Source organism: Rattus norvegicus, chromosome 1, assembly GCF_021556685.1.
Source record: "Rattus norvegicus strain SHRSP/BbbUtx chromosome 1, alternate assembly SHRSP_T2T, whole genome shotgun sequence".
NCBI classification, from domain to species: domain Eukaryota; kingdom Metazoa; phylum Chordata; class Mammalia; order Rodentia; family Muridae; genus Rattus; species Rattus norvegicus.
In genome coordinates, this window is record NC_141534.1 from 182,713,102 (window position 1) to 182,725,632 (window position 12,531).

Genomic DNA, 12,531 nt, shown 5'->3' on the forward strand with positions numbered 1-12,531 from the left:
TGAGTCAGGCACTAAAGGAGTCTGTAAACATTAAAAACAAAGTTGTCTGCATGATACTTTTGCTTTACAGAGCATGGCTAGTGTTGAAAATGTTGCTAACATTGATATCTAATTAACTTGTTATTGTTTTAAATAAGTATTGTAATGTTTCATTTTTAATGTCTAATATGATAGATGTTGGTTATTATCACCCACGGTGTCAAGTCTCTGAAGTCTTTGAATATTTTCAGGAATGTAGAAGGGTCTTGAGATCTCAAGAGTTCAGGACACCTGGAAGTAGAAAGATTAGACCTGGAAAGATAAACGCTTAGAAAGTGCCTGCCCTAGTGAGGGACTTAGTGACAAGTATGTTCTATACACTGTCCAGATAATAGCTCCTCCAGAAGCTGGGCACAAAACTACTACCTGACTCGGTTGAGCCTTAGCCCATTTACTAGAAGCAGTGATAACTGGGTTCTGCATTTTGACCTAAATACGTGTAAACAAAACTGAAGCTTCCTATCTGTTCCAAACCTTCACCTCTGTCCTTAAAAAGTATCGTTGAGTCCTGAAAGCCTGTACAAGTCCTCACCATTCTTTCCAGTGAGAGTGCAGAGGAAGTAAGAAACACAACCAAGTTTTTTTTTAATGAATTAAGCCTTAAACCAGTAGCTAGGCAACCAATGAAATAGCCCTGACAACAGGGAAGAAAGAAGGTAATGGCTGCATTCAGCCAGAGTCTACACACAGCACACAGAGCTGCCCAGTGCTACTGGTTCAAATGCAAAATGCAACATTAATAAACCCTCAAGCTCTCTTCTAATTATATAGAGCTTCTGATTTGTGTACATTCTTCAAGTATAAACTATAGATGTTTATCTCAAAAAGCATGCAGGGACACATGTGTTTATATAGCATGCTCCTGATAGTAGCATGTTCATTAAAATGGAGCTTCAATATACACCTTGGTTTAATTTCTAAGTAAAACTGCCCTTTCCATCTCTTGGAGGTGTGGGAAACAAAGAAGATGATGGAGAGAAGACATGCTGGGTAAAGTGGTCTTAACTAGCCTTTGCTTCCCAACCTAAGAAACAGGGACAGCAGAGCCCCTACGCTCGACAATCAAGAGAGACACTGTACGTAATGGGTAGTATTTGGGGAGCATAAAGCACGTTTTAAATATTGTTTATCATGTTAAAAGTATCGCACACTGTCTTTTGAACTGACTGCTGTTCTTCTTTGCAAACAAGATGATCACAGACTCTGCCACTTCCTGTGAAATCTCCACTGTGGTCTAAATTCCTCCATAGGATTTTGGGAGCAAAGGAAACAGAGGAAACACTGCAACTGATCATGCCAGTCAAACTGCAAAGACGATATCCCAATCAATTGGTTCTGCATACACTTGGTTTGAAAACAGTAAGACCCCACTGGTCTGCATAAGGAGTTCAGTCAGTCCACAGTTTGCTAAGTAATTTGCTCTCCGCCCCATTTCAGTTACTGCTGTATGGCGGCATTGATCTTTTGATTATGCTTACCTTGTCATGCAGCAGTAATATCTGAATCAGCTGTAGAAATAACAAGAAGCCGTGGCAACTGACCACGAGCCACCAAGTCTGCCTCCTGTTTCCCTTCCCCCATCCAGGGGAGGCTTTATACACGGTGCTGATGGGCTGAGCTGTGCAAAGTGAGGCAAGGAACAAGGCTCTAGGCTAGGGAAAATGCAACAGTGGCTTTAAAGGAACCAGCAACCATTTACAGTGTGCCTTAGTGAGGAGCTTGCCATACATAGTCCTAGTTTATTTGCCTGGGAAAAAGAAACATTTGAGCATGAGCAATCTCAAATACCAGGCTAAAAGGCTATTAAAAGAAAGCATTATTAAATCTGTTTAATTAGAAGAAAACAAAACTCCCCAGCCAACGACAGGTCATATTTGAATATTATTATCTTGTTGGCTATACCCAGGTTCTAGTAGGTAACTAGTATATGAAACCTCTCCAAGGGTCAGCAGGAAGGCTTGGCACATAAAACCACTTAGTAGCAAACCTGGAGATCTGAGCTCAGTCTTCATAACCCACATTAAGGTAGGAGAGAACTAACTTCAAAGAGTTGTCCTCTGATTGCCACACATGACATGTATGCTCCCACAATCATGCATACAGATCCCATAAAAATAATAAATACAATTTTATAACTTTTTAAGTGCCTTTGAATAAAAGAGCAAAATGAACAGGTGAATTTGTGATGCCTGGTAGGGTCTTCCAAGCCATCACACTATTTGTAGACACCATGGCCCCTAAGGCACGGTAGTTCCACCCTGCATCACTGGAGTGCATCAGAGAGAGAACAAAATTAGCACAGAGTTGACACACTACAGTTTGAAAGTGAGAAAGAAGCGGATACCATTTTAGCATCTTCCACTACTCCCCAGACAATCTTTTAAGGAGAAGAACCTCACTTTCATGTCATAGCTCTGACCATTGGAAGTCTGAAAGGTAAAGTGATTTACTTAGATCAGAGTGTCAGAAAACATGACAGGGAGAACAGAGACCCATAATGAATCAACATGGAGACCAGGCTGTCCTGTCTCTCTCATTGACTGAGTGGCCTCACATAGCCACTTTCTCTCTCTCTCTCTCTCTCTCTCTCTCTCTCTCTCTCTCTCTCTCTCTCTCTCTCTCTCTCTGTGTGTGTGTGTGTGTGTGTGTGTGTGTGTGTGTGTGTGTGTGTGTGTGTAGGGAGAGATACAGATTTATATCTGTATACAGATACAGATACAGATTTATATCTGCATCACTCAACCTTCTGTTTAGGGATCCAGGACCAAAGAACGGCTTGGCAGGGACAAGGCACTGTGGAGACAAAACAGGAGGCTCAGGCTTCTCTGTGTCTATCTTTTCCTTATTCCATCAAAGGTTTGCAACTGTCAGTATACAAGCTCTTTTGTATGTCCCAGGCTTAACACTGTCATAGAAAGTTGTTAACTGAATCAGATACAATTCTCTGTGGAAATAGTAACTCCTGATGAGAAGCACCAAGACTTAAGTCCATGTTTGCTCTAAGCCTGGACCTGTCAGGGAGCACCTTCCTTTCTCTGGGGCTATTTCTTCTCTGTAACCAGTAGTCACTACCAGATAAATGTATTGTTCCTTTCCATTCCTTCATGCAAGGGGGTTGGTGGAGGTGGTTGAATGGTTTGGTTTTATCAGATTTCAGCAAATCCAGGACCATGAACGGGCAAAGCAACTTCTCTACCACAAAACTCCATCGTCTACTCTGTACTTTCAGTCAGAGCCCATGTACTTCAGATGTAGGTAAAGTGTGGTCTTTGAGTCACCATGGCTCATTTTGACATCTGCTGAGGGCCAAAATCTTTCTCAAGCAGTTCCCAGAGGGAGGGGTGGCTCAGGCCACCTGTGTATGCCTGTGCAACCTGCCCATTTCTGAGCACTGTGACCTGACGTGACGCCTATACAAGAACATTCTCCAACCAATCACTGAGTCCACATTCCTACTCAAACATACAACAGACCATTCATGAAGAAGGCCACCCTGCCTTACCTCTCTCTTAGCCAGATGCCCCGAGCTTAGCTCTAGGACATTTATAAGCAGAGCGGTTGAAATTCTGCAGTGGATTTTCATGACAAAAATGCTTAGAATTATCAGAACAATAAAGTATGGTAAGGAATCCATTATAATATGATCTAATCGCACTGGTGCTCCAGCACAGATGGGGCCGGCTGGTGTTCTTAGTGGGAAAAGCTAACTTAGGACAGAGACTCCGCCTTCTGCTGGCAGGATGCTCACAGTGTGTGTGTGTGTGTGTGTGTGTGTGTGTGTGTGTGTGTGTGTGTACGCGTGTGTGTGTGTGTGGTGAGCGCACAGAGGCTCTTAGAGATGATGGTGCAGAAGAGCTCCTGGGGTGCCGTTACAGTCTATTGTCCCCACAATCTATGTATTTAGCAGACCCTGAACACCCTGCAACAGCTCCAGAGACACTCCACTGGGGCCGTTCTGACCGATCAAATCAGTGATGTTTTGGCAAAACAGAGATTTGCTCAATAAAGTGAAACAGATCATGGATAAATATGCATTCACAAGGACACACACGTGAGCCTGTGTGTGCTATGGAAACACAGCTTTGCTGTTCCTGGGCCATAAATGTTAGTCCACCCTGTTATACATGCAGTATCTGTTTAATGACACTGAGTGTGATAAATGTGACAGACCACGGTACACACTGGCCTGTGATCCCCATCCCCTTCAGCTCTGGAAGGTACCATCTATCCTATTTGGCCTCGTTTCAGCTAAAGACAGTCACCTCCGGTCCAATCCTCATTTCAGGGCAGCTTTCTTGCAAGGACTGACTGGCACTAATATACAAAACTCATTCTCCTCTCTAAATTTGGAACAATTCTCAATAACTGTGGGGTCCTGGAGCTGATGGAGGAATTGTTGATGGAGGCACAGTGCCAGCCATTTCTCACCCAGTCCTGCTTTGTCCCTGTCCCTCCTACAGACCGTAGTTTTGGAGAGTAACCCCCGACACATACATATACACACCTGCCACTAACATCCAGCTAATGGCATACTTCCCAGGGAGCCCAGGTGTGTGCTACATTATTTTGTAAAGAATGTTCAAGAACGAGAGAGAAGTATGCTTAGTCAATGATAAGTCTTGTGACAGTAATGCTGTAAAACTTACCGAAAACTGTGATGTAGGGCCCAAAGAACAAATTCCTAAGTCTAGTTTAAAGGTCTTTATATTTAATGCAAACTGGGCCAGCAATTCAGAGGTGGCAATTTTGAAACCAGAGAGTAAACTGGACTTGTCACAATCCACTTCCTAGTCTTACTGCATATTATATACTTATCCTTTTTATTTAGAAGAGAAGGTAAAAGGAATAGAGGTACCCCTGTGGTACAAATGTCCCAAAATTAAGATGGAGATCTAAGTCATAAGAGAGCCAAAGCTGCCTTCGGGGCTCTGGATGGGTCCCTTGATGCATTCCTCTAATAGCAAAGGGTCTAGCAAGCACAGAAATTCCCTCCAGAGGCCAACAAGGTCCGCATCACACAAACTACCCAAAGCCAGCCGTCAGGAGGGCTGAGATCCTGTAAGAGCTATTAAACATATATGGCATCCCTAAAGAGTATGGGCTTCCAGGGTCCCAAATTCAACTCCAGTGAAGTTATCTACTGACACAGTGAGACCCTCCAGCTGGAAAATCAGAGCTCCCTGGTTCTGTGAAAACCACACTGCTGCTTACCTTGAGGGACTTGGTTCTCTTCAGCATGTTATATTTTACGTTGTAGTTTATCAGTGTGTACAAAGTCAAGCTCACTTCTGATTTTTCTCTCATACCCTCCAAGGAAAAATATAGTTTTCTTTTTCATTTTTAACTTCAGGTTTCTTCCTCCCAAATGAATTAAGAAAAGCCGATGGAAAATAAAAATTACGCTTTGGAATTTGAAGTGCACAGTGTCCATATTTGACCTTCAGTGCCAACAGATCATAGTAAGTAACTACATACGATGCAAGGCACTCCTTTTTTAATTTATGGTTCTACAGGTAGATGTGTTGCCTGAGTTTATGTATGGTGTGCCAGGTCCTATAATGGCAGCCACAGTTACAATGAGAACTCAGGGGAACATTACATCTTTACTAGGCTTTGGGAGGCCAGCTCTCTCTGAGGTTAATCTAGCCCACATGAGGCTTGGAGTGTCCCATCATATTACAAGGCCTATCAGCCCCATCTTACCCTGAACCCCAGATGTTTACTGATGTGGCCCAAGAGTACACCAATAAGGTCAAGAGGTTGGGAATTTGCACCCCTTGTAAAGAGTCACATTGTTTTCCTAAGAGAGTCTCAACCTTATGCAGCTGTGAATGTGACCTTATTTTGAAGTAGAACTTTTATAGATGTTATCAAGGTGGAGTAAGGTCAAAATGGGTTAGAAAGTAGACAAAGAAGACAGAAAGCAAATAGAAAAAACAGGAAGAAATCGAGGTAGAGCAGACAGAAGCCAGGATTCCTGCACCAATTAGAAGGCAGGAAGAGAAGGGAGGACATGGCAGGAGAGCCGCGGGAGAGCACAGCTTCTACCACAGCTGGGGAGGGACCGGCCTCCAGAGCCATGTAGCTCAAGTCCCTGCTCTCTGCACCAGCCCATGTATCCTTACGTAGGAAAGAGTCCCACCTGTGTCCAGATGGTCACACCACACACCCACACACGGCAATACAAATAGCACCACACACTCCAACTACTACCGGAGCAAAGAGAAAAGCCCTGCAGGGAACTAGGGAAACTACAAACTTTGCTACTATTGTGCAAACTCTGCCACTGTGTCCTCAGCACAGTTAGTGAGGATTGAAACAAAGGGGGAGACTCCTGGCCTGGGCTCAGCAGCCTGCAGTTCCGGTTTACTGAATAAACACATGTAAGTGTTTTAACATTTACTTAACTACTATTACTATGGTCTGTCACAGAATTCATCTGTCTGTCTATAGTAGTCCCACATTTAAAAGTAAATAAATAAACAAACATTTCATCATAATTTAGTGCCCAGCAAGTATTTTGTGTATATAAAAGGAAAGATTTGTCTTGTCAGGCACATTCCTCCCAGTCACCGCATTTCCATGCTTCTTCAGGGGGCCAAATGGTCTCTTGTACATCAATCAGATCTCATTCACACCCCAGACAGATCCAGTGTGGATGAACTAAAGAGGCTTCCCAGAACCCTCCAGGTCTAACATACTTTTCCCAGGCTATGCCTGTCACTTCATGTCTTCTGCTGCTCCTTCTCCTATGACAGTTGGCCACACTGGTCTGCACACCCATAGCTCTGCCTGTCTGGAGTGCCTTCCATCCTGCTCCTGTGGCTGTACCATGGCTTCCTCCAGGTCTCTATCCTGAGTCGTAGGCCCAGACAGTCCTTACTGCCACTGGCTTCTTCCCTTCTAGTTTCCTCTTGGCTCCTAGACATGTACTGACTCTGCCTTGTATGCTTACCCCTTCAGGGCCTCTTCCCCTGTTAGCCTGTGCTCTGTTTAGCTCAGGCCTTTGCTCTGGGCTCCCTTCTGCTATGTGAGTCTATCTCAGAACACGTACGACCATAAGTGATTCACTGGATCAAAATGATAAAAAAGCAAATACAGTCTGAAGCTTGCTTGTTGGGTTTTTACTTTTTGATGGAAAGCATAGCATTAAATTTAATGGTGAGCAACAATTCACTTAACTGTCATTGTGAGCTTAGGTTTGTATTCTTTTAAACATTTTTACACTCTGTTTTCATTCTAATTGTATAGTTTACAGTCTTCATTAGAAAGTTCCTAAGTATTTCAGAATGGGACAGAGAGACAGCAACAGGCAAGTAGGTTGGATATCAGGGAGGCAATCCAAGTGCCAACCAGCAGGAATGAGAGCATGTGACACAGGACAAAAAGTTACAAGCTGGGAGCCCAGTTCTTTTGTAGCAAGTAGGACCTGCAGGCCTGAAGAAAAAGAGATGTGTGTGAGCTGGTGGGCCCGCCATGTGGTGGGCAGAGAGGGGTGCAGGATTACCTTCTCATTCCTGCAGTTGCTCAGCCCCATGCTGTTCATGGAGGACAGCTTCCCATCAACTCCGTGCGGCTGCTGTTGCTGCTCCCGCTGGATCTGTTCTCGCATCTTCCGAGCCTCCTGGATAGCTTTCATCACTGTGTCCTGGTCCCCAAACAGGGCAGGAGAGTTGAGACTGGATAGTATATCTGCATACACAGGGTGCATCATTAGAGGTGTGTGGGGACATAGTCCCTCAAGTGCTGGCTATGATCCACTCCCCAGGGTAACACGGTATTTTCTGAACAAGGAAGGGGCACATCTGTTATTAACAAAACTACAACACTGGTTAGAGAACAGAAAGCCAAGTTAACAAAGCATATAGTTTTAGGGTGCAGTTAGCACGTGAAGGACACCCTAGTACTCCAGGCTGTGCAGCTGTCTGCCTCTCACAGATGACTGATCCTAGGTTCTAATCTTGTCTATACAGGGCAGAGTTATTGCCCTGCTTGTGCCTACAGTATTAACGCTCCTACATTCCAGTCCTAGATCTATTGGGAGGGTAACTGCTTTCTTGTGTCTGTAATTTATGTGCAGTCTTTGTTGATCTGTGGGGGAGGCACAAGATGGGGATAGGGCAGAGAGGAAGCTGAGATTTCTGTCCGGATCCTGTTTATTTGGTGTGCTATGTGTAGGAGGGCAGTTTGAAGCTCAACAGGATGAGACCTAAGAGGGTACATGTACACTATGGTGACATCTATATGTGTGTCCTGTGTCCACTGCAGGAGCGAGGGGGTGGGAAGGAGCACATCACACTCTCCATTCTCCAAGAGCTGGCTGGTTAATGAAGCATTCTTCTTATCATGCTGCCTCCCTTATTTACCAAAAGGATGACAACCCTGCCCCACCCCCACCTTGGACACCCATTGCTCTCCCCACCCCCGCTCCTGACAGGGAAGCAGTATGCGTGGGGATGGCTTTCACAGGAGCACAAATCCTAAAATCAAGTAAGAATAAACATTTCCCTTCATTATATTCCGTGTAACCCAGGGAGGGAAATGAAATGGAAACTAATTTTCCTCTATGCCTTGCATTTTTCTCAGCTCAAATGAATATTTTGGATCAGTTTTTTTCATTCTGAGACAAAGGAGGGCAATTATTGATAGATTTCAGCTGCTGTTGTGCGTTTATCATCATCCACTTGTGTGTACTTGTGTGAGGTCCTTTGTATTTCATCACACGTGTGTAAGAGGCATGTATGCATATACACCTCACAGAGAGAGGAATAGGGAAACCAGACTACAATCAAGCTCATACCACATGCCTTCTATGTACAATGTGTGTGTGTATATATGTGTGTGTGTGTGAGTACATTCATATAAATGTATATATGCACACATACATATACATAGAAAATGTTGCAAAAAATTCTGAAATATGTCTATGAAAATGTTTGTAAAAATCAGTTACTTTATTAGAAAGTATTAAAAAAATTTTCTTTTGTTTGGAAATTTGCTGATTAAAATAAAAGACCACTTTTGTGGAATATTATTCTCATAAGATTGCTGTCCAACAGCTGATGCTTTTACCCCTGCCCGTCTGGCTTTGGACCGAACAAGCTGTGGACAGGAGCTGGTCCTGGGATGTACCAGCTCTGTCTCTGTCCCTTTGGATGCACAGCCCAGGCTGCATCCTTTCCAAACAGGATATAAGAGTAGACTGCACAAAGCCACTTCAAGGCGCAGGCCACTGTTTTCCTTATGTTGGTTCTCTTTTCTTATCTCCCAACTCTAAAAACGCCAGCCAAAAGAAATAGTTCATGTTAATGCTCTGGATGTGTATCACTGTCCTCTCCCTGAGTGGCCCTGACAGAGTGTGGGATGCTGTGGCTCCTAGGAGAGGAACCTAACTCTGGAAATCAGAATAGGCTGTTGTCCACATCCTAATGTCCCAAGTGTCAGTGGCAGCACTACATCTTACTGTGGGGAGACCCACTCACACACAGCCCAGTTGAGTGCACCTCTAACTGTCAGCTTCCTGAGAACAAAGTTCTGAGTGAGTGACCTGGCTATAAGTCCTGGTTCTGCTGGTCCACAGCACAGGGCTCAGTCATTCTACCTGTAAGAACTACACTATGTAACTTGTAAAGGGAAATTAAACAAAGGGGCAAGACTACATATAAACTATGGTGGCTCTAGCCACACATTACTGTTTCTAATTATGATAGGCAATAGGGCTCCTTGATTCAATAACACAAGGAAGAGGACATGGTAAAGAAATTGCCAGTCTAATTCCCAACCCCTTTGAATGCTCCCAATCCCCAGTCTTTATTTGGAAACCAAGAGATGAGAAGAGTCTAGTAACAATCCCTTTAATACTTTGCTTTGTTCCTGCTGACAAGTGCCTTCCTGTCTTTGTTTCATTCTACCTAAGCACAGGAGCCTGCTGGGACCCACCTATCATTGTCTTTCAAAATGAAGACTGCAAGACCCTGTCAGGTGGACTGTTCTCTGCAGGCCTTACAGTAGCCCACAAGCTACACAATACCATTGACCTTTCAGGGTTTAGGAAATACAAAATCACTCCAGTCACTAACTTTTGTTCAGATGTATCCTTGTAAAGCCCATGCTTTTGTTCCACACTTTCCCAACAGGGGCATGAAAATACCTTCAAGTCCTTGAAAAGGCACTTCAGAGGGCAAGGAGGAATAGGCACATTGTGGCATGGCTTCCTGTATGAAGCCAATTCTTGATGCCCTTACGAAATTACTTCAGGGCAAAACTGACAAAACTCAGATTCCCCACTAAGTGTATGATGGCCAGAATCCACTATCATTCAAAACAGGACAAAACAAAACAAAACAAAACAAAACAAAAGCAGATGCTAGCAGGACAATTTCTAAAAGTTCTAGTTGTCCAAGAACTAAGTTGGGTCTGCTTCAGGGAGAAGAACATCGCTGTCCTTCCCAAGGAACTCAGGACAGGGCTAGTAGGCACTAACAGATTGCTTTCTCTCCGGTTCACAGGTCTCTTCCATTTACCTAAAGAGGATCCTCTCCCCAGGCTTCCCCCGATGGGGCTGGGGATGCTGCTCTTGTTTGGCAGGTTGACAGGGCTGGTTTTGCTGGCTGGGAAGAGGCTCTGGGTGGGAGATGTTGGGGACTTCACAGGCTCTGCTGTCTTCGGCCGGGATGAGAGATTCAGTGGCTGGGCTGTTGTTTCATCCTACAAGAGTTTAACATAAATAAGTATTTAAAGAAAGACAAATGAAGCACATTATCACTTAGTAAGCCACAGTTATTTTACACCTCCGAGACAATGCCACGTTCTCCTACAATAATAACAAAAGAAGCTAATTATCTACCTCCTTGAAGATTCATCGGAAGGAACCTCATTAATTTCCCTGTGTTATGCTTCTATTTACATTAACTGTGTAGTTGGATCATTCTTTTTGCCAAATTAAAATCTGAATTAGCTCACATTACAGCTTAATTTCCTAATGTGTTTTCAGGGATCTAAATTAACCTAGGGCATTTACAAAGAATTATTTAAAATTTCAGTAGCTCTGGAGTGCTTTTGTGTTAGTCTCTCTGAAAAGTTCCTGTGACTATAAATAGTCCCTGCAGCTAATTTTTTAATATATATTTTAAATCAAACAATTCCAAGTACTTTAGAATGGAAATATGGAAAGCCATCTTCTGCTCTCCAGGGCCCCTGCCCTCAGAGTCCCATGCCACACCACAGGCTTCTATGTGGCTTTCTGGGTGTGGGTGCTCTTGTGGTTTATATTCTGGTCTCTATTCATGTTTAAAATTAATTTTTGTGAAGAGTAAGCATACATTATAATTATGTTTTACATGCTATGCTATATGCAATTTATTTTTCATGCTTAAAGTGATGTCTTGTTACAATCTTTGCTACATATATTTATGGAATGTCTATTTTAAGACCCATGCCCCTCCACACCAAGCCCAGTACTTTCATCTCTGACTTGGAACTCTGAGTTAGCCAGTGGCTTGAAAGTTAAGCAACTTGTTTTAAGCATTTTTTCTCATTTATCCAACCATCAAAGAGCTACAGATAGTATTTCTCTCATTTCACATATTTAAATATGTGATTTAAAGGTTCAATAATAAGATCTGCATTATTGCATTCTGAAGCAAAATCATCAGCAAATGCCAGATCCCATCTCGCTTGTGGGGCACAGGGGACTTGTTTTCAGTGACATTATTGAAAATACACAACAGAATCTGGTAACAGAATATTCTCTCCCAGGGTAAACATGTGACCTCTGAGGCTTAGTTCTCCATCTATAAAAAAGACAGCCATATACTAAGGGATGTCAACCAACAGCCATGCCAGAAAATGACAGTGCAGGGGGAGGGGAGAGGAAGGACGGGAACACAGACCATGCACCAAGCACTACACTGGGCACCTGCAGCCACTGAGCCACTGATGCCACTGGAGTGTGAACTGTACTGCTCAAAGTCAACAAATGAAGAGATGAAAACCCAAATAACCAAAAGCCCCTTCTCCTGGCTGTATAGGGAGAGAAAAAAATGAATCTAACTTACCGGACTCCACACCTCACCCTTGCCCCTTCCTACCAAATGACCAGCACAAATGATCATTTGTCTTTATGTCTGTCTGAGTTGCTTTGTTGTTCTTGTTGTGTTTGGTGTCAATAGGAAACAAGTGTCAGCTCCATCTGTGTTGCAGTGCACTTTAATCTATATTTAGTATAGGGCACGTTCTGGGGAAATATGATTACACCCACTATGAATGTCAAAATTCTCTGCTGTACTAAATTAACTTTTTTTCTTTTTGCCCTTGACTCAAAGGATTTTTAAACTAGTCACTTCCTTCACTCATACTAGAATCACAGCGATTTATATGCTAAGTATTTCACTCATGTTCTCCATGTTTCTTTTAGTTGGGGTTTGCTGAACTTCTAAAATGTCCAAGTTTAGAGTGTTTGTCACATTAGAGGCATGCTCCATCACTATTTCT

At 43.3% G+C, this 12,531-nt stretch overlaps 1 protein-coding gene across 50 annotated transcripts in view; it reads right to left on the bottom strand.

Moving 5' to 3' along the window:
• The window catches only part of Sox6 (SRY-box transcription factor 6), a 608,765-nt gene that overhangs the window by 65,767 nt on the left and 530,467 nt on the right, over nt 1–12,531 (bottom strand). For all 50 annotated transcript variants that reach the window (XM_087657920.1, XM_087657862.1, XM_087657680.1 and 47 more), the window contains 2 exon segments: nt 10,563–10,746; nt 7,547–7,731 (listed from right to left, as the gene is read on the bottom strand). In XM_087657920.1, coding sequence (XP_087514046.1) covers nt 7,547–7,731; nt 10,563–10,746 — 369 coding nt within the window.